The following is a 21921-nucleotide window of genomic DNA, read 5'->3' on the forward strand; positions in this document are numbered from 1 at the left end:
CTCCGGCGAGGTACGGTACATTATTGAATATCACGATTTGACCCCAGCGAGCAAAGTGGAATTCCAATAGTGCCTGTTATAGTTGAACCTTGTATACCTCTTGGTTGTACGTACCTTGTATTTCAACCGTTGACAAACATGCGTTTTTCAAGCGTTATTCCTTTCGTCCTCATGACTTTAGAGTCGGCGCAACAGATCAACCTCTTCGCGGTAAGCATGGCTACACACAGAAAGACTATTAGCTCATCGATTAACGGCCTTTGTTTAAGGCTGTTCTTTACGACGACGACAGCTATAAATTTGGTGTTGAAAGAGGTCCATGTGTCAACTTGAAGGGCCAGTAAGATGCAGAAAATCAGACTAATGCTAAAATTCCAGCCCGGTTTTCGAGGAGATCGAGGTTGGATTGGACAAGGCCAGAACCCTTTACAAGTTCGTTGACATGCTCAGTCTTAATTTTGATACCCTAAAGCTGAGAGGAATCAAAGATGGGAATTGCGATACCGAGGACAAATCATTGTCATATGGGAAACACAGCATTACGGATATAGTATTCTATTCTTTCCGTTGCCTAAATGAAAAGAACCCTGCAGATTGCAAAGACGGTTTCTGTACCAGTTACACGAACTCCGGTAGACTCTGTAGCCACCAAGTTCTCGTGCGACTAGATGCGGCATGAACAGGCTCGCCCCGCCTTCAAGATGAGTGCGCCTGTCAGATATCTGAATACATGTTTCAGCCCTTTTATTTAAATTCCCAGATTCAATTCATGCGTTAGACCGTCAGTAATAGAACCCTTAGAGCCCTTCACCCGGCAGCTGGGTACGGGTAGCGGCCGAGGCCGCGTGAAATAAAGTCTATATAGGAAGCGATTCCGAGAACATTTATCATCATAGGGTAGCAGTAACCGGGTGACATGGCCTGAACCCAGTCCCTTGGTGCAGATTATCTGCCGGAGAAGCGAAACTTGAGAGGCGGAATATCCGTCAAGCTATTCCTCCCAATCTTCCAACTACTCCATCCACCCCAACTCGAGTCCCGCCCTTGCACCAATCGTTGATAGTTCCTCTCGTCGCTCATTAGTCATTTCGTTATACTCTGAAGGAATAGGCAGAACAATGCGACGCAAACACGTGTAACGCGATAAGGAGGGACTAGCCAGCTCTAGTTTTATCGCGTGTATAATAGAGTCATCGTCATGCCACTCCCATTCCTCATGGTCATTCAAGTCTGTCGTTAGCTCAAGCTGCTCAAGGCCCAAAGAAAGCGCACTCAAGAGTTTTGAAGCCGGTGATTCCGAAAACCCCATCAAGAAGACCCACGGAAGACGTAATTTCTTAAGTTTACCCAGACGGGACATTCCATCCAGGGATCCCTGGAATTCCAGCAGAGGAGGGTCGTAATCACCGACGGATATCCTGGGACGTGTGATTGCACCAATAGTCAAGTCGGTGAGCGTATCGGCAACTTCGTTCAATGCTATAGCTGCCGTGTCGAGGTCAAGCACGCCGTTGCTAACCTCCTCGTCAAGATCTGGCTGATAAGACCAGTGCCAATGCAGCCTCTGGAGACCCTTTAGAACCGAGAGCACGGGGCCAATGCGTGATTCGCGCAGCCGGTAAATATCTAGTGACATGATGGACGAGGGGGCTGGCGGATGCGAACAGGGCCAGGCGAATTCAACCGGGCTGTCAATAGATACGGATAGGTTCTGGATTCTCGGGAGATAAAACAGGGCAAGAACATCGGCCGCGTTACACACGTCGACGTGGTGCCATTCTTTGGTCCTAAACTCGGACTTGACACTGCGTAGGTCTTCATATGTAGGCAAGTTGTACGTGTTTGGCGGCCCGCAAAGAGCGCATTGAAATATCCCTCCCCAAAGTCGGCTTCGAACAGTAAAGTTGGGCCCAAGGCGAAGGGACGTTAAATTAGGCACCATGGCGAGAAGCAGTGCCACGATGGCGTCGACGCTGCCAGAGTGTAACTCGTCTATCCAAAGCTTGGTGAATGGTACTCTGGTTGATTCGATGACCTCGGTTGCCTTGCTGAGCAGATGAGCGTCGAGGGGGAATACAGGCGGCTCCCTGAGTTCGGGCCTGTCTTTGAACCCATTTCCCACCAGGCGTAGGTTACGGATGTAGCCAGACAGCTCGCGTCGCTCGAGAAGGCTTTGGAGTAGGAGGATAACAGGCGGCGTGCGTTGCCAAGTCCAGCTTACCTCAACCGTCGAGTAGACCAGAGGCAGGGCTAGGGCGCGGATGGATTTGTTGACGCGACTCATGGAGAGCAAGTCGTTCAAGGATAGCAATTCCAAGAGAGACAATATCAGCTCACTCGGCCAACGCTTGAGCGGCGGGACGGCCATCTTTTTGACTGCTGGCGGTGCCTGACTCGGTCGGGCTCTGCGTCGCGAGAGACAAGGTCCCCGGGCAGCGGGCGATGGCTTACCTTTTCGTGGGGGATAAGGAAGTGCGCACGGCGAGTTGGATTCAAGGGCCGTCGAGGAGGTGGAGGTGGTCAAGTCTATATAGGTTCACGGATATTGTCCCTGGTTCAAGCAGATGACCCGCATTGATTGCATGACACGAGTTGCCAAGGCTAACCCTTTCGGGGCCTAGTCTGTCCCAGCTTTTATGCAAACAACTGCCGGCTGGGGCTATGCCGAACGCCCAAAAGGAACTGGGCAGTCAGACAGGGTTCATTAGAGTTGATTTTGATTGTTTCACAAATTACCCCAGGTCAAGGTAAGTGGGCTAGGCACGTACCCGTCAGCGACTAGGAGTCTGGTCGTTGACATAAACGTGGACGAGCCACTTGTGCAGGCGGATATACCCGGAATTAGCAAGGAGGACTTGACTCCACATGCGCACGCGACCTCTGACCACGAATTGGGCCGGGCTGGCCAATCCGCCGTTGGCAATTACACGCTAGAACCTTTCTGGAATTCCTTCAGTCACTTGTAGTATGTAAATAATTGCAGTGCCTCACAACAAAGAGATTGTATTGCCAGGGCAAACTACAGAAATGACCTATCATAATTCAAAGCGCAAATATAGCGAGTATTCTAGACCAACATGCGAATTCCTTGAATAGAGAAACCAAGACCCAAGTCCATCTATACCAGGTACGCGCGCCGGACACAAGCTGACCGTGGCGGGCAGTTTTGCGCTTGGAAGCGGCAGCGTTGCTCGCTTCTTCAAGGCCTCTTTGGTCTCCCATTGGGCCTGCGAGTCGGCTTGGGCTTGGCAGGCTTGCCATCGCCACCTTGGTTGTCTGTACTTCCACCAGGGTTGGTACCCGGCTTGCCACCCGGAGGCGACAAAGGGTTGAAAGGCGGTCCACCGCTGCTTCCACCCGGGTTGGTATTCGGCTTGCCACCCGGAGGCGACAAAGGGTTGAAAGGCGGTCCACCGTTGCTTCCACCCGGCTTGGTATTCGGCTTGGTTGGGGGCTTGGACAAAGGGTTGGGAGGCGGTCCACCGTTGCTTCCACCCGGTCTGGTATTCGGCCTTGGAGGCTTGGGCAAAGGGTTGGGAGGTGGCAAGCCCGGCCGTGTGGGCGCCGGCTTGAGCTTCTTGTCTTTGATCAAGCTCTTGTATTCAAATGGTTCCTTTTTAGGATCCGCGGCAACCTTGGCATCATCCAGTACGTAGATGCCGTTGACAAACTTGTTGCAGCCCCATTGTTTCTAGACGTTCAGTTAGTACTTTGCTGAGGTGGTTGATTTTTGGAAACATGTAGACATGTACATACGTCGTTGCCACAGGGGGCCAGGATAAGAGGTTCCCTCTCGCCATCGGCATTCTTCTGGAAGGAAATTGCGACAACCTTTGTGCCTTCGGTTGGTTCCAACGGTCCGGAACGGACATGGGACTCGTACCAGTCGTGAAAGGCCATGACCTCACCACACCTTCCTCCATTCTTGTGGAGCCTGCCTTCATTCGCGTCGGCGCACACCTTCAGGTCTCCTTGGACCTGGGAGTCTCGATCATAAGGGTCATTTGGGCCCTTTGCTGAGGACGCAAAGATGAGTTCGTTGCCAACAAGCAGGGTCGTCATGACATTTGGGATCTTTTGGGTGAGGCCATTGCTAACAACGCTGGCCTGCATCTCATTGAAAGCATCCCTAGCAATCTGGTATAGTTGGCTATCCGAAATCTCTGGCTTCTCATCAAATTGGAGATGACTGGTGTAGACGATTGAACCTTGGTGCGTGTACAGGTCACGGTCAAGCTTGATTTGAAGACCATCCTCTGCGAGTTTCGGCTCTTCTCCTAGCTGCCATTTTTTTCCTCCCTGCGCTGTCAAGACTTGACTAAAAGACAACAGTATGGTGAGGTAGAACCACAGGAAACCCGTCATCTTGGGCAACTCCATGGCTTCAGAGTTTTATACAAGACTCTCTGTTGTTGTGGTTGTTTTTTGCGGAAGAAGAAAAAGATAATGCTAAAAGAAAGACGCAGTTAATATATATTTGGAGGCGACCCCGGACGGTTACGCTGAGACTTACAAATGTCTCAGGGCGGAAGCCTGTGTAAACTGTTTTTGAATACTTTATAAGTAGCGTGGCAACTTGGCTACCTAAAGACCAGAGTTTGCTTTTCGAGATTGGACCAGCGGAAACGAGACTCTAAATACTCAATAATAACGGAAGTTGATTCTTCTTCATTCCGGAACGTGTCCGACAACGGCTGCGGATTCCGGCTGGGATTCTTCAGCTGCATTGTTACGGGAACTTGCGGCTCAGCCTCATGCCATTTTCCCAATGCCCGGCAATGGAATATGGCAGCTTCAGCTACCTGTGCGTCCATGGCCTTGGTATGATGGCTGCTCCATGACTCCAATGCTTGCCGGAAACTGGGCTGTGCAACTCCGGGGAAAGAGCTAGGTGACGGAGAATGCGTACATGCGCATGAATGCTACTTTGCGGCTTGGGCAACAACATGACGATGCTCAATAGACTCGACGACTAGTGAATATTGGACATCAAGGCTTATCCATTAGATGACTGGCAAATGCCGTCCCATATCAACCCATGGCAATCTTGGGGTGTCTAGTCAGGGGCTCGTATTATGCTCGGCAGTTCAAAGGGACGACCGGCAATAAGGTCACACCATTTTTCGCATCGAGTCAAAGGATACGGAGACGACTTGGAAGACATTGATGCCATCATTTTTTGTTGAAAAAGCAACGTTGGGCAATCTGCGAGTCCAGGATGAGAAGCTTTGAGCATTATCCATGACACCTGGAGTCTGATCCACAATGCAATATAACATTGAATCTTTATGCCGGCAATTGCGCGGCCCCAGCCAGTGGGCAGATAAACAAATCTCTAAAGAGGCACGGGGCACCGGGGTTCTCTCGGGCAAAAGTCGGAGGGTGCTCGAGATGCGCGGTGAGACACAGCCACAAAAATTCCGGCCGTGTTTCTGATTGCTTCATGACTCGATACCCCAAGACATTCCCTCTTGGCATTCATGCCCTCCAGCCCGCAAAGACTTCCGCCTCTACACTCTCTCCTTGTCGTTGTACAGGGCAGCTCAACGACGCCTGATTCGAATCATGCAAGTGACGAACCCGACAACTGCGCCATGGGAAGTTGATGCGCTCTCACAGGCATCATGGCTTTTGGCATCAGACCATGCGGCAACATGAGGTTGCTCATGCTTGGGCAGGACTTGTGTAGCTTGGACTGGTATTTATATCCAAGCTTGTCGCCTCACCAAAGCAATCAGTATCCAACACGGACAACTCTACACTCCTTTTACAACACTCTCGTTACTTGCACATCCGCCTTGCCGACCAACTGCTATCCGCCATGATCAGCATGATGCTCTGGACAGCACTGTCCTTGTCTGCCGCAACTGCGCACGGCGCTGTTGTTCCCCGACAAGCCGGTGACTTTGACTTGGCTGGAGTCATCCTGCAATCCAGCCAGGTTCAGCGTCATCTCACGAGCACCAAGAGGTTCATGGGCAAGGAGTTTCCTTACTCAGAGGGCCCCATGGAGGCTTCGAAAGACGCCTTGGGGGCCAAATTCAGGGACGATTATGATCACTTTGTGGAATCCGAGCGCAAATGCTTGTATATACGCAACTCTTTCATAAAAGAGGCAACACAATCCTTCTTCGATGTCGTCCCCCATGTCGATGCTCCCGACACCATCACCGAGGATGAAGAAGAAACGGGATCAGTCACCGAATCAAAGGCCATTATTGACATTCAGAGGATCGGATGGAACAAGGAAGAGTCGACAGAAACCGGCAAATCCGTCACGGCGGGCGTACAGTCCGGAATCACCGCCTTCTCCCTCTCTCTCGCGGCCACCTTTTACGGCAACCAGCGCACGACAGGAGGCCAATACGGCGAGGCCTCCCAGCAGATTGAATACACAATCACGGAAACACAGAACTGGAAATGCCCCAAGAACAGCATCTGCAGACACGTCACCTGGACCTACACCAGGACCCTTAGGGGCAAATGCATCACCACGCCCTACTACGACGCGCAGTGCGCCAACAGTAAGCACTCCAAGGCCAAGTTCAGTCTCGCGCTTTTCGGCAAGTGCACGCCCTCAGTCAGGGCAGGTGACCAGTTCTACACCTACAGCGACAATGCGTTTGGTGACTTTGATGGAGGTCTTAACACCCAGATTCCCGGCTATGGCCCTGATAACCGGGGCATCAAGATGCCCAAGCCCGAAGTCATCGCATCCCACAAGTTCGCCGACGACGAATGCACCTTCACGTACGTGCTGCGCGACAAGAGCGGAAGCCCCGTCCGCGCCAGAGGAAACCTCATCGAGAAGGAAAGCAAACCCCTGTCGGCACAGGTCAAGGTGACCAAGGTCCCCAAGGCAATCAAGTGGATCAAGGGTCCCCAGGACCAGACCATGTGCGAGCTCGAGGGCGGCTGGTACTGGATGCCCAGCAACCAGTGGTACATTTCTCCCGAGGACGGGAATACCGCCAAGGAGTGGGCTCGCCGTGCAGAGCTGCCCGATCCCGTCGACCTCGAGAAGAACTGCCCGGCCAATGGCCAGGCCAAGTCCAAGAGAGCCCTGCCGCCGGCCAACAAGCTCAGCGACGTTCCCGCCAACGACCTCGTCCAGATTGAGATTACCCAGGACGACATGCCTGCGTTCCTCGATGAGCTGAAGCAGAGTCAGAGCGAGGGCTTCGTGGCCAACACCATTGACGACAAGGCACAGCCCGTCCGCCGTGAAGGTTGGGGTTATCCCCCGGGCCACAATTTCGAGCACTGCTTGGACCAGAATATTCAGCAGAATGGCAAAGCCTAAGTCGGGGCGGGGAACAGGCACGGTTATTGAGCCATCGTGGTGGTGTGGTGGTTTATTTTACTCGGGGGCATCTCTCTAGAGGGCCTTGTCTGTGAATTTGACTAGTTGTCGCTGCTAAATAGTTGGCCATGTCTCGTTAGTGACATGCTGCTGACTTTTGGCTTTGCTATTTAGTTGCTGAATATAGATTATCATTGTGTTGACTTGTTGCTGCGTCCGCTTGCATTCGAGGTGATTCGGTGACTGATTTGACTATGTTGGCAAGAAATATGATTTGGTGACTGATTTGACTATATTTACAAGGAATAAAGGTATATATAACTAGTAAGTATATATAACTAGTAGTAAGTATATATAACTAGTAGTAAGTATATATAAATAGTAGTAAGCATATATAACTAATAATAAGCATATATAACTAGTAGTACGTATTATTATCTTTAATACTACACGCAAAGAACTGTCTATCCCGTCATTCGCCAGCGACGTTCTAATCAACATTTCTATATCCCCGCCAGCACCAAAACGCCCGGTTTTATGAAACTTGCCCGCACCCCAACGACCCATCGCCAACGTCTTCCCAAATCCTGAGACATAAATCTGCTAAATGCCTTGGTACACATGTTGGAGCCACTGCTCAGCTTGATTTGGCAGTGTTGGCACAGAACCGGGGCATCTATTTCGACGCGAGCAATCAGCCCAGCTTAGATCCGCTAAAGACAGATGACCAGCCATCTGGAGGATATAGTCGTGTGTCGTTACCAATCTTGAAAAATAGCGCCGGGTTGACCCTTCAAAGGCGACTGAAGGAAATCCTTGGCCCCCCGGGGCCCTGAGAAGCGGTTGGAGAGCAACGCATGCGACTATACTTTTGCGAGCAATGCCGTATTCTGCCACCAGCGAGCAACGGCCGACACGACCGTCCCAGCTAGCATGACCACACCACTGAAAACAGCAGCGTGTGTAAAGTTGCCGCCTGATTCGAGCAACGCCCCGGTAATGGGCGTTCCGGCCAAGGCGGCAACACCCAGCATGGCCATGGCCATTCCGAGATACGTCCCCATCTGGTTGGGCTGCGGCGTCACTTGCGCAAAGCACGGAGACATTAACGATATGATGCCCCCAGAGAAGAAGCCGTACAAGACGGCAAAGACGATGACGCCGGCGTTGGATGACACCGCAGGCCAGCACAGCAGCAGAATGCCGCTGCATGTTCCCTCCACCACCAAGGTGTTGTACCGGCCGATTCTGTCCGCCACGACGCCCGGCAACGATCTCCCAAACACAGACGCCGCGTTCAAGATGGAGAGCATGTACGAAGCCAGATTCTCGCTCATGCCTTGGCGCTGCGCAAACTGCGGCAGGTAGAAGAAGGGCGTGAAAAGGCCGAGCGTCATGAGAAAGAGGCCCGCGACGACGAGCGCATACGGAACCCGCGCAAAGGCCGACGGTAGGAGGATGCTCCCGCGGCGAGGGGGCAGCCGCTCCTTGACTGTGAGGACGGCGACTGCCATCATGGCCAGAATCACAAATCCCACGACGCGCACCGACCACGCGAAGCCGAGCGACTTGATGGTCCGGCTGAGCATGATGGGAAACACGACGCCCCCGAGGGAGGATCCGGTGACGGTGATGCCGAGCGCAGTCGCGCGGCGTTTGTGGAAGTAGTGGCTGACGCAGGTCATGGCTGGCGCGAAGAGCATGCCTGAAGACAGACCTCCCAGGATGCCCTGGGCCAGCATGAACTGATAGTACTGGGTGCACAGCGAGGTCATCATGACGGCGACTACCATGATGAGCGCCGGGAGCGGCATCACCTATTCCGGTCAGTGGTCAGTGGTATGGGCCAAATTCGGGAGACTACATGTATGCAAATGCACTTACTTTGGCGCCGTAGCGGTCAAACAGTGGTCCTCCAACGACGCCGCCGGCATACAGGAAGAAGAGCTGGACGGATCCGATCCACGATATCGTCGACTGGGTTTCGTGGGAAAGCATGTGTTCGGAATAGTAATCCTGGTATATGCTGCGATGGGGTATAACCGTTTAGCATTGATATTCAAGTATTTAGTCATCAGGGACGGGGCAACCATACCCGTATGCATTCGAGTATCCAAATGTTGAAAACGAGACGCAAAAGCCTCCTGCCACCACCAACCACGCTCTGGTGCCTCCTTCGGGCCAGTCTGCGGGAGGCTTGGGCTCTTCGAGGTCAGATGGCATGTCCATGCTGCAACTAGCATGGGATGTTTGTGTAGTAGGGTCAGTCATTTGTAATAGGACATGGGAAAAAATAGAAAAATGTCCCAATGCATCTAAAATTTCTAACTATTCACACCTTTTATATCGTATACTCGTATGGTGGGACTTGTCGGCACATTGATAATAAGCCGAGTGCTCGGCCTTTTCCGCCAGCCATGGTTGGTTGACTGTCGGCAGTTGAGCCCCACTTATTCGGCAATTGTTCAACTTGTGCCAGACACGCACACCGAGGCTCGGAGCAACTTGGCAGAATGACGTGGATTTTGTAAGCGGGCAGGTAATTTCAAGATTGGAGACCTGGTTGGACATTGAGGTTCGGGGGCCCATTTGACAGCCGCTCGTTTCGGTACAACGAATAACGGAGACGATGCTTTGCAATACATACACAATCGAGACGATATTCCCGGCAAAGCTTGGTCCTGTATTCGTATGTTTGCTGTTACGCAAATGGCAGCAAATCTATAAATTAGACAAGTATCTTTACGCCTCTCATGCCTTGTCACATGGTCTTGGGGGTTTCATCCGTTCTCATCTGCCATCTCACATGCACTGCGCGTATGGTGAAAGCGGGATGCAGATGTAGTTGAATTCATATTGGCCATGTTCAGTGTAAGAGAAGCCTAAGAAACCTGGCCAACATGATGGGTGGCGTTGAAAAAGAATGCAGACTCTGCAATGCAAGGGCTATTCATTCTTCATCCGTCATGTGCGCCGAGAGCAAAGTAGTCATTGAACAACGTTGCTCTGGTATCTTGGTAGCAAACGCCATGAGACGACTCAACCCGGACATGACGTTTTAGCTGGAAAGAGGCAACGATTCTTATGGCATCTGACCTTGTACACACGGGGCAAAGAGAGGCGGCAATTGCAGCCCTTGGTCCGGTTAGTGTCTCCTGCTAGGTGGCTGGTTAGGCCAAGCGCCGGGGAACTCTATCAAGCGCTCCATGTTCCCATGTATTAGCATGTTTTATGGTTAATGCATGCATACATGTACAGCCAAATGTAAGCTAGCGAGACTAAACAAGTAGGTAAAGCCATGACCGTCTGCTAGTCGACTTGACAAGACATTTGGTCAAGACCCAAAAAGTCCATACCCCATGGGCATTTATAAATACTCTCCGCGCCCAATATCCATGCCTGATTTTATTCCTCCAAGAATACACAGCTCAATATCTCCGCTTCCATACACGCAGCTTCACTCTGCTCCTTCTGCAACATGGCTACAATAAGCATACCAGCTGCTATTCTCCCCACCATACGCGATCTTGTTCCCTATCTCGTCACCTTGACAGCCTGGATGTATCGCCAAGACATCATTTCTCACCTCCTCCCGGTATCCTCGCGCCTGAGGTGGCCGCCATGTCTCCTGCCACTCTTGTTGTATCTGGCTCTGCGTTTCAGCCTCCTGCTGCCGTCGTCATGCGTGAGCAACTACTGCAGTCTGGAGACATGGCTGGAGAGCTTGGTCGAGGCTGTTTTGCCCGGTTTTTTCCGGATTCACGATGTCTTCCTCGAGGCGTAAGTGCGTAACCCGCCATCTAGAATAATGATTGCTGTTTCTAGCTCGCACGATTCGACTGACACGATTCGATACTGCAGGGGTTATGAATACTTTATGCCTTTTTGGGCGTTTTTTTCGGTCCTCTGCTTTCCGCCTGTATTTGCCGTTCATGTTGTCAGATCTCTCCAGCAGCCCTCAGGCCAAAGGTGGGTGTACTTTGGCGATGGTTTCCTCGCCAAGGCCGTCGCCCCGTTCCTGAGGCAGATAGGGGCGCTTGCGTTTGCATGCTGCGACCACCTGATGATGCCGTTGGCTGTTTATTCTGCCGGCATTCGCTCTGCCTGGGAACAGTACGTGGCGGACGGTGTTCGCCTATCAAAAGGTGTATACTAAGATGCTATGATGTAGTATGGTGTGAGCCGGTAGCCAGACACCTGATCTTGGTAATACTCGACTTTTTGCCTCCGGCTTTGGTGGGAAGGGGAGTGATTTCTAGGCTCCAAGGAGCAGAGTAATCAGAACATGGCGGCTAAAATTGATTAGGGATAAGGCAAAGTTAAACGAGCGCATGTGCACATCAAGTTATTAAAAGACGGCTTAAAGTATTATGAGCTTATTTGGCGAATATAAGCTTCTTATGCTTTTATTCCTGAATAGGTATAAATGTTTACATAGCACCGATAGATACACTCCGCACGAAAGCAAGCACATAATCGATGGTCATGTCTACGTCGGCCCGATACACGCCAAGTTCAAGGTGAGCAACGACAAAGACAAGAGAATAACCACGTCACATTACTATTACCCGGAGCCCCTTGGCGGCAGACATATCTGGTATTCTAAGGAATCCTTCTACGGAGGCGTCTCGGCCAGTGCATATTGGGTCTACGATGGCCCAATGGAACAGACGAGCTCTTCCGATAAAGGGAAGAAGTCCAAGAAGTAACGGGCTAGTATTTTGAGCATCATTCATTCATATGCATCTATAATTTAGCCAAGGGTCGTCTAGTAGATCTCTGGCTGTGCTTCTCTTCTCAGGTAGGCAGAGGTGCGTCGGCCGTGACCTTTTAATTTCAAAGGAATCAAGCATCTTGCAGATATATTCCTGGCCCGAGTGCGTCGTCCACATGGAGCACATGTGGTTTGAAATGTCAATTTCCTTCCGCGCGGCTGCTTGGACTGCAGGTGAGCTGTTGGTGATTTTCAAAGCCACGTAACGCTGGTTCTTCCATGGCCACCTGTTCTAACTTGAATACTTTGCGGCCCTCGGTGGTGCCGCATGTCATGTGTCACTGGACTGTTGTTTGTCTGAGGAAGAGTGACGAGACTGGTTTCCATTCTTTGTTCGGATAATGGGCCAGCCGGAGAATATGTAAACCCGCCCAGCGGTCCACCGGTACAGTGACAGACGCGTAGTGTCTTCCAGCTGTCTATTAAAATATGCCGACCTCGATAGCTGCACCAGGGTTAGGGTTGTTCGGAACCGACAAGCCGTGGCTTCGGACAAGGCTTGCCTTGGCTGCCTCGACGCGATTTGACATGCAATAGAGGGGTCTGGCCCCCACGCTACATCTGCCAAGCAGGAACCACCCGCTTGCCAATGAAGAATGAAGCAGAATTGATTCGACAGCTGATAATGGCCGGAACCTGGCGCTGGGAGTACGAATCAGCTCCGCGACAGCTGACGTGATAATGCCAAGGTTTCTACGCAGCACACATGTGCAGACAGCGTTTGCCCCCGCAGCCCGCGGCACCTTCTTCCTCCAGATGTCAAGTCTCTTCACTTGCCTGCATCAAGGGCACATGTGCAGCTTCGCTGAATGTATTCGCCTCCATGGCGGCCCACGAGTCCAAGGCCCAGCATCTCGGGGCGCAGACGGTGTTGCCTCGCAGCAGCCGTGAGGAAGCCATGATCAACGCCCAGTCCAGCGACGCCTCTCGCGACGAGAAGCCGCAGAGAGACAGGTACGCTCACACATACACATGAACCCAAGACTCCATCATCAGATTGCTAAACGTCTGGTGTGCACCAGCCTGGCCCAAGGAAGCGTCGTCCTGGACGCCGCCGCCGAACGCAGGCTGCGCCTCAAAATCGACCTCTTCATCGTCCCGACAGTCTCGCTGCTGTACCTGTTTTGCTTCATCGACCGCGCCAACCTAGGTGCGTGACAAGATGAGAAGGGGGGGCACAAGTCCATCATCCATGCCAGCTTGACCTGCTCACCGCTGACGCCGTGCCGTCTCCAGGGAATGCCAAAATCGCCGGGCTGGACAGGGACCTCGGCATGCGCGGCTACGACTACAACCGCCTCATCAGCGTCTTCTACGTGTCGTACATTCTCTTCGAGATCCCCGGCACGCTGTGCTGCAAGTGGCTCGGCCCGGGCTGGTTCCTGCCGCTGAGCGTCGTCCTCTTCGGCGTCGCGTCCGTGTGCAACGCCTTTGTCACGACGGTGCCCCAGGCCATGGGCGTGCGCTTCCTCCTCGGCGTCTTCGAGGCCGGCATGATGCCCGGCATCGCCTACTACCTCTCGCGCTGGTACCGCCGCGCCGAGCTGGCCTTTCGGCTGTCGCTGTACATTGTCATGGCGCCCCTGGCCGGCGCCTTTGGGGGCCTGCTGGCCTCGGCCATCCTGACCCTCGACCACGTCGGCGGCCTGCGCGCCTGGCGCATGATCTTTGCCGTCGAGGGTATTGTTACTGTCGGCCTCGGCCTGCTCGCCCTCGTCACGCTGACGGGCAGCCCGCTGTCGGCGCGGTGGCTGTCGCGGGAGGAGAAGGCGCTGGCCGTCGCGCGCGTCGAGTCGGAGCGCATGGGCGCCGCCATGCTCGACGCCATCGACGGCGTCAAGCTGCGCCGCGGCATGGGCTGCCCCGTGACGCTCGCCACGGCCCTCGTCTTCCTCCTGAACAATGTCACCGTGCAGAGCCTCGCCTTCTTTGCGCCCACCATTGTGCAGACCATCTACGGCGGCGCGACCGTCGTGCGGCAGCAGCTGTACACGGTGCCTCCCTACGTTGTCGGCGGCTTCTTCACCGTCCTGCTCCCCCTGATGAGCTGGCGCGTCGATCGGCGTCTCGTCTTTTGTGTGCTGTCGGCGCCTCTCGTCATGGTCGGCTACTGCATCTTCCTGGGCACGAGGGACGCGACGGCGCGGTACGCCGCCACGTTTCTCATCGCATCGTCGGCCTTTGCCTTTGGCCCCCTGACCAACGCCCATGTTTCGGCCAACATCGTCAGCGATACCGCCCGGAGTGCGGCGATTGGGCTCAACGTCATGTGCGGCAATGTGGGCGGCCTGATTGCCGCGTGGGCCTTTCTCCCCTGGGATGCGCCGGATTATCATGTCGGAAACGGGCTCAACCTGGCGACGGCAAGCATGACGCTCGTTGCCAGTGCGCTGATGTGGGCGTGGATGAAGAGGGATAACCGCAAGCGAGAAGGGCGCAACGTCGAGGCCGAGTTGGGCGCGTTGACGTCCAAGCAAGTCGAGGATCTGGACTGGAAGCATCCCGCATTCAGGTGGAAGTCTTGATCGAGTCTGGGAAATCGCCCGTCTTGTGATGGGTCTAGTTGATCAATTCACACAATAAAGACTACTGGTCAGAGCCCTTGTCTAGGCACACAAAGTAATGCTTTACATCATATCCGGAACAATGACTCGATTTCTGCATCTATACAAAACTTGCCAACTCTCAACCAAAAGAGGCTCTATAAAGGAGTGGCCGAACCTCAAAAAAAGGGCACTCAACATCAAACACAAAGCTACTGTCTTCCCAGCAGCGCTTCAATATTGTTCTACTCACGCGGCGCCATTCCACAAATGTCACAAAAACATCCGTCCAAGAGCCCCCGTAGCAACCATCAGTGATCACCATTCAAGAACGCACATAGTACACGTCGTAGTCGCGGTCCCCAGCAACGCGACCATCCGCAACATCCGCATCGCTGTACGCCGGAAACGCAATCAAGCCACGCCCATTGTCCACGGCAGCAAAGGTCGTAAAGCCAGCCGCGTCATAGCCAGAAGTAAACGTAAAGTCGCCGACGTTCTGGGCTTCGCCGCTGTTGCGAGAGGCCCCCGGGCCGCGGACGACAAACGTGACGTCCGTCTTGGCAGCGACGTGCGTGTCCATGAGGAAGCGCCAGGTGCAGAGGCTGTCGTCTTGTGCGCAGGCACGCCGCGCCTCGTGGACGGTCCATCTGGGCACGGGGGCTGGGTTGAACTGGGCTGCGAATTCGGCGGAAGTCTCGAGGACTTGGTCTGGCTGGATGGTGTGGGCGGGCATTGCTGAGGCAGAGGAGGCGGCGAGGAGGGCGGCGAGAATGCTCGTGGCTTTCATTTTGCTCAGTGGTCGTGGCGAGATATGAGGTTTAAGGATATGAGTAGTTGAGATGTTTTTTGGTCGTGGTGGTGTAGGAGGCAGGGCTTTTCTCGTCTTATATGTATTTCTTAGATATCCGTATTGCAAACGTCACTTGTTTGCAGCCGTGGATCGTCTTTGTGTTAGATTGGCCGTCGTGTCGGCGGTGTGAGTCTCCATGGGCAAGGAAGCTCGTACGGAGCACTTTGGGCACGGCTTCTTCGGATATGATCGAAACTAGGCAACGCCGTTCATCGCCTTCTCTACTAGCCGTCGACACGACGGTGGACAGAGTAACAAGCAAACTGAGCAGGCAGCCTTGGTTTGGCAGGATGGAATTCTTTGAATGCTACCTAGGTCAATTTGAACGTTGCCGTCAGCAGTAGAGGGATCGGATAATAGCCGTCTGGAGCAACGGAGCTCGTATTGCCCGCGTGGCAAGGCGTCCGTCATCATGTGCTGCTGACCGCAGGCGTGTGCTATATTCGAAGACGGGGAACAATGGACTTTTTTGCGGCACATGTAGCAATTCGCTTGCGGCATCGCCAAAGGTCACGGCCCTGATTGGCACTTGAGACTTGGGAATGGCCACTTGTTCTACAATGGACCATTATACATGCCACTCCTTTGTTTCTTTTCATTTCGTATTTTTTTCAACATCATGGCCGCTGACTACGTGCGCGTGGTCAAGACCGGAACCCTTTCTCGGCCCGCGGCGTTTACCTTACGTGGAAACACCACCTGGGTTGTTCAGGAGACATGATCTCCGCCATGATTTGCTTCCTGGAGGAGTCGCCACATTCACTCCATTGGTATTGTTGCTTTTCTGTCATTTTTCATCAACCATTTTCTGGCGGGTTTTTCCAAACGGAGGAAAATGCGCTCCCTAGATGATAAAGGGCCCATCGTGGCGTTGACGTTTTGGCGGCACGCTCACAACAGTGTGCCGTTTCAAAAGTCCCATCTTGACCTGTGATAGTCTAGTCCATGGTACATGAGGATAAACTAGGACCACCTGAGCTACATTGGCGCGATGGAATGTAGAGCTGTGTGCGTTACCTCTTTGCTCATCGGAAACTACCCTACACTACCACGGTATACAGCACAAACAAATAACTTGATACAAGCACGAGCCACATCATTGTTGCGTTGAAATGAACAAACGGGCTCATGCTGCTCAATGTATGTGCTCAAGTCGAAAAGACGCCTTGTCCTTTGCAAACATGGCAATCCACGAGGTACGCCCACCAAGTTGCTCAATTCCACCCCGATACTTGACCTCATTCACAACAAAAGACTAGACCTTTACAATCAACTTCTATCCAAGGCCTTGCTCTTGCTATCCAGCAAGATGCAGCCACAAAACCCGGTACATCTACCCATTATTCAACCCCAAGGAGTCTCAATTCAGGCGAATCCCGCCCCTCCACTCAACAACAAACGTTGCACACTCGGTCCAAATAGTACAACGCTTCTATTTTATATGAACGTGTCTCATATCGGTGCGACGTCGGTGCCGCCCGCTCCTCGAAGCGGCATGTGCAACACCTCCTCCCCAACTCGGGTCTTAATGCCATGGGTTCGTGTAATTCGATATGCGCAGAGTCTCCTATTCCCCAAAGAAGACAACCAGACGGGTTGGGTTGCCAGGCCGTCCGCCCTGCAGTGCCATCTCGCAACTGAGACGTGCTGCGGCGTTTTAGACTCTGGAACCCGGGGAACCAAGTTATCGAGGCACTGGCCCATGCTGCCTGGCCTCCCGTGTTTCGCGGCGCGTCCAATAACCGACACCGTCACGAGACACGGCTACATCGGGCGGGCGGTCCCTCTGCGCAGCGGCGTGGGAAGAGCGGGAGAATCAGTGTTTTTCCGTTTCCGTCTTGACGCAGGTTTTCTGTCTGAATAGTCCCGTCAATCGTGCATGAGACGGCGCCACGGCGCTTGAGTCTTGTAGTCGCGCACGCGTAGAATACAGACTTGGATGCTCGTGCCTTGGGGGAAATTGTCTTGGGCCGTCTTGCCTCCAATGCAGACGACTTGGCAGCAGGCTTGTCCCGCTGGCTGTAGAGACAGGTAGGAGTGTCGATGGGTTGACAACGTGTCGTGAATGGTTCAGATGCCGAGGCCGCTGGTGAAGAGTGTAAAGGAGGTGATGGATGTGGGCTATTCACCTGCTCATCTGGCTGAGTCGGCTGGTTATTTGCCCATTAGTTGGACAGACAGAGGGATGTATCTGTGCTTGAACATCTATCAGGGAACTTGGGCGTATTTTATGTTGGTGACTGGCCATCAGATGTACGGATTGAGCTGAAGCCATCTATTTACATCACGACTTGGTTGACACCTGTACTCTGTAAGATATTCGCATAGGCCAAGTTGAATCCAGGTCCAGCAAACCTCTATGCCTCTCGTCGTGGCCTTACCCTGCTGTCATGGTCCAAATGCTTACAGCCCTCTGACCTACCACTGCCTGGATACTAACGCCTCGGTCAAGATACATAGACGGACCATGTTAGGCCGGAATGCTAGAAGAATACCATGTAGATACGGCAATTAGTAACCTAATGCCATGATGGGAATATAAACCATGATGCTCCTTATTTCCGCAATGTTGGCAGCTGAGTTGGCGTTGAGACTCTACTCGGAATATCTTGGCAAGAACTCAACTCTTCAGATAGTTCCTAATGAATGCTGAGTTTCGATGCAGCCGTTCACAACTTCGTCCCCGGATGGACCGTAACTATTCTTCGCCTCTTGAATGCCCTCCAACACTAGGACCTATAGTCAATCCTTGCCCACCCAAAGACGCGCTTTCACACAAATTGTACCACTTATCCATAATGTGATGACCCCTAGAGGCTTTTCTCATTTCTGTAGACGAATTTGCATTCACAATATAAGCTAACGCACTCTCCGGCATCGAGTTTCAGCTCCTGTTTCTTTTCATAACCATGATCTAGCCATCTTGTATACCTTTGGTTCCCTAACAACCATCAACAAGTAACCTTGCATGCCAAAAAACCAACAGTTCCAGACAGAAGAGTATACTGCGGGAGTTTTCCAGATTCTTGAAGTTAGCAGCAGTTAGGTGAGCCGCAGAGCAGCTCTCGCAGTGATGTGACTATCCAGCGTGGCCATTAGCCAGAGAGTACGGCCTAGAGACGACCGACGTATCCATTCGACCCAGGATAAGCATATAGTCTCCTCCATTGCCCACAGGTGTTCTAAATCAATTCATCGGGCTGTCTTGCTGGATAATAAATGTATTGACGGCGCGGGTAGGCGTGGAAATGGCGACGTTTCCCGACTAGTTCCTGCTCACGACCACACAGGAGTTTAATTCCAGGCATAAGAACTAGGAAATCGACCAAAGAACTGCCAGATAATTTTGTGCGCCCTTGAATGGCAGCCAGATCGGCGAGTGCAAGTATGCCAGCAGAACCGCCCGTGTCTTAGGGTAGGTGTGCAGGCTGGATATCCTGTGTCAGAGTGTCAACGCTGGAGAGCGCTTAGAATCCCGCAAACTTACCATTCTGTAACTCACATATCGAGTTGGCTTTTTAGAATATTAATACCCCCGAGGTCAGCTAGGAGCTGGAGTTTTGGAGAATTGGTATATAGCTCGCCGGCAGACATTAGTCGAAGCGTCCCCGGGGAACTTGATTGACGAAGCCAGATACTAGGTACCTCATCTTCTCCTCATGTCCCGTTTTTGCTTTCAAAAGGTTATTAGCAGACGACTTTTCAGGATGTGGCGATTGGCAACGAGCACTGCGGCCAGACTTCTTGATGTCCTGCTGCGGGAGTTGAGCTTGAGATGAAATGTGGCAAAACCTGCATTTTGCGCGCCGTGAGCCTAATTCGCAAACTCATATGGGGTACATACTAGTAGGTAATTTTCCTCGTCGTTGCGTCAAACTGTCAGATTGTGCCTATCGGAAGATGCGACCCGAGCGGCCTGTCATGCAGCGCCATGATTATACGACACCATGGTCAACATATTATTTTAATATTGCAAGTTTCATGCGCCAATCACGTTCCAGGAGTTCAAATTTGTGGCTTTCACTGCAGCATGTGTCCCAGCAAGAAGGTGAGAACTGTGTTGAGATTTCGGGGCGCCACTTTGCGCCTTGAAGCGTCCGTACCAACAAAAAGTGAGCATAGTCCCGTCGGTCCTAGCACTCAATATTGGGGACTAATATAAGCATCATTAAAATATTGGTGGAAAGAGAAAACACCTGTCAAAAATGATAGTCTGGTTCAATAATAGCCAAGGCCTGCCAATATCTGGCACAGCCCGTAAGCAAGCTGTGACGAAAAGGACCGACAAGACCCCAACTCGGACTTGTTGGGTCGAAGAGCAGGCTCACGATCTGGGCATCACCTGCTGGGATGTAGGCATCTGAACTCACAGGTGCATCAAGATCAACGCGCAAACATGAGCCACACCACGATAGCTCAGGTTCAGCAGGCCAACGTCTGTGGCGTAACGACTAGCATCCGGGAAGCGGGATGGATGGCAATGGGCGGGGGAGCCGGAAGTGTGGGAGCGACAATACAATGGCTCCTACATCGCACCCCAAGTACCAGCTTGTTTGAGATCTTCTCAACTAACACAACAGGGACACGTCAGAGGTTGCCAAGCCGTTTCAATAGGTTCCAAAGGCGTTCGAAGCAGTCGCCACCGGTAGAACTTGGCGTTTGCTCTGGACTCGATAATCTAGTAGTGGCAAGCCGCGGAGACGGCGCAGTCGAAATCTGACAGGTTGGCATGGTGCCTGGATGCAAGAAGCTGAAGCGGCGTCGCGAACCAGTTGAAGAACTGTCTGTCGCTTTGCCTAGATTCCCAACGCACGCTCGGACGCATCGCAGGATCAAGCCGTCGATCTCGGACTGCAGGCGCTAGGAGCAGCATATGTGCCAGTGCTCTGCACACTGTCGATGGTTGTTGGAGTGGGAACTCGCCGTAGCGATCCCAGCCGAGCGTAGTAATATTTTAAACTGGCAAGCGTCTGGTCTGGTCTAGAGACTCCGTACTATTGGAACGGGTCCTTTTGCAGCCGCGGCTGTCAAGGGAGGCGACGCCGAGGTGCGCCATCATCATCTTTACGGGTCCCTGGACCCCTTCTCCTCCCTCTCTGATGGTTGCGAGCCTATTTTTTTTTTTTTTTGCAGCGAGCTGGACAACTGCGAGGTTGATGGTTGTGCGAAAAAGATCAGTCCCTTGGCACCAGTGTGAGCCACTCTCCAGGAAGCTTTGCCTCGTATGGAATGATGCGAGGGGCCGTCTCCATCCTTGGCGTTTGTGATAGTTGACAGATTTGGCTGCAGCTGACGACAGGCTTGGGAAAGCTTGGTCGTTTCTAAAATCGTCCAGGGCATTTTAGCGTCGTCAACTGACTTCTCCTTGATACACTTGTCCATCCAAGGTGTAGCCGATACCCACGCAGGCAATGGGTTTATGTCATGTACAAAGTTGTGCCTTGCGGGCAGTGGCCGAGGAGAGAGAATCGCCAAGTCGGGCAGGTAACTCGATTCCTGTTCCTAAGACGGCATAACCATTCCCATTTTGTGGAATCGCTTAATAAATAATGCAGCGGATGGCGTCTGCCCATGATTGCTACGTCGACCACGGAGAGGAAAACCGCGGTGACGGCATAGCCCACATGTGCGGCTACGATTAAGTAAGTGCTAGGTTCATGAAGAATCCCGGGGCACGGCAACTACCAAATATGATCTAAAGAGGGGTTTGTGTGGCAACCAAAAAAGTCAGTCCCAAGTAGGAAATGCAGCTGATCGCACTCGGCACACGAGATCAGATGGAGCGAGGGAGGGGACTGCATTCGGTTATGACGTTGTACCACGAACCGAAGCACCAGTCGGGCTCGAGAACAGGCTGCGTCCCAAAAGGAAGCTAGTATCGAGCCGGGGAAGAGGGGCCGGCTTTCAATGTGTGGTTGATTTGGTGCTAGAGGAGAGCTAGGTACAGTAGATGGTTAGCATTTATCTATCACAAATCAACTCTAGGCCGCACTGCAGGGGCCAGACCAAGGCGCCAGGCCAGTGATTCAAGATGGGCTATATAATGTGCGGTGCTGAGGTGAGGGCATGCGATATCATGTATGGCGCAGCGCGTATATGTTTTCACGGATGCTGGGTCCAAGATATGACGAAAGGGGGGAGGGGGGGTAAGGTCATGGCTCAAGGTCTAGTTAGCGCGATACCGACCGCGAACAGACGTTCAAGATACGATTCGTACCTGCGCACACGGAGGCTAAAAACAAAGCAAAGCTTGGCATAGATGGATGGGGGAATATCGCGCGCAAACAAGATGATAGTCGTCGATTGTGGCGTCTCGTTATGACTTGTGCTGATGCAGGGTACGCACCAGTCCCCCATCAGCGTGGATGATACCTAGGTAGTTTCGAATCGCTCCAGGCTAAAGTGTGCATGTGTTTGAACATTGATGTAACAATGCCACCCCGCTGCT

General features: G+C 52.6%; 7 protein-coding genes across 7 annotated transcripts; 3 read left to right on the forward strand and 4 right to left on the reverse strand.

Annotated features, from left to right (window-relative positions):
- Window positions 1-1012: 1012 nt before the first annotated feature.
- MAA_07544 (F-box domain, cyclin-like protein) lies at window positions 1013-2368 on the reverse strand (the record flags this gene model as incomplete). The annotated part of the gene is made up of 1 exon (XM_007825542.2): window positions 1013-2368. One exon carries the CDS (start codon window positions 2366-2368, stop codon window positions 1013-1015), a length of 1356 nt encoding a protein of 451 aa, XP_007823733.2.
- Window positions 2369-3199: 831 nt separating this feature from the next.
- Window positions 3200-4380, reverse strand: MAA_07545 (uncharacterized protein; the record flags this gene model as incomplete). Its single annotated transcript, XM_007825543.2, has 2 exons — window positions 3200-3691; window positions 3757-4380. 2 exons carry the CDS (start codon window positions 4378-4380, stop codon window positions 3200-3202), a joined length of 1116 nt encoding a protein of 371 aa, XP_007823734.2.
- Window positions 4381-5821: 1441 nt separating this feature from the next.
- MAA_07546 (uncharacterized protein) lies at window positions 5822-7303 on the forward strand (the record flags this gene model as incomplete). Its single annotated transcript, XM_007825544.1, has 1 exon — window positions 5822-7303. The coding sequence occupies one exon, from the start codon at window positions 5822-5824 to the stop codon at window positions 7301-7303; it is 1482 nt and encodes a 493-aa protein (XP_007823735.1).
- An 863-nt stretch (window positions 7304-8166) lies between these two features.
- MAA_07547 (Major facilitator superfamily domain protein) lies at window positions 8167-9532 on the reverse strand (the record flags this gene model as incomplete). Its single annotated transcript, XM_007825545.1, has 3 exons — window positions 8167-9120; window positions 9188-9329; window positions 9399-9532. The coding sequence occupies 3 exons, from the start codon at window positions 9530-9532 to the stop codon at window positions 8167-8169; spliced, it is 1230 nt and encodes a 409-aa protein (XP_007823736.1).
- A 1249-nt stretch (window positions 9533-10781) lies between these two features.
- On the forward strand, window positions 10782-12012 carry MAA_11702 (uncharacterized protein; the record flags this gene model as incomplete). The annotated part of the gene is made up of 3 exons (XM_011412617.1): window positions 10782-11083; window positions 11165-11416; window positions 11742-12012. 3 exons carry the CDS (start codon window positions 10782-10784, stop codon window positions 12010-12012), a joined length of 825 nt encoding a protein of 274 aa, XP_011410919.1.
- An 888-nt stretch (window positions 12013-12900) lies between these two features.
- Window positions 12901-14602, forward strand: MAA_07548 (major facilitator superfamily transporter; the record flags this gene model as incomplete). The annotated part of the gene is made up of 3 exons (XM_007825546.1): window positions 12901-13031; window positions 13100-13227; window positions 13314-14602. 3 exons carry the CDS (start codon window positions 12901-12903, stop codon window positions 14600-14602), a joined length of 1548 nt encoding a protein of 515 aa, XP_007823737.1.
- A 343-nt stretch (window positions 14603-14945) lies between these two features.
- Window positions 14946-15410, reverse strand: MAA_07549 (small secreted protein; the record flags this gene model as incomplete). Its single annotated transcript, XM_007825547.1, has 1 exon — window positions 14946-15410. The coding sequence occupies one exon, from the start codon at window positions 15408-15410 to the stop codon at window positions 14946-14948; it is 465 nt and encodes a 154-aa protein (XP_007823738.1).
- Window positions 15411-21921: the final 6511 nt, after the last annotated feature.

This window comes from Metarhizium robertsii (assembly GCF_000187425.2).
Source record: "Metarhizium robertsii ARSEF 23 chromosome Unknown MAA_Scf_14, whole genome shotgun sequence".
Lineage (NCBI taxonomy): Eukaryota > Fungi > Ascomycota > Sordariomycetes > Hypocreales > Clavicipitaceae > Metarhizium > Metarhizium robertsii.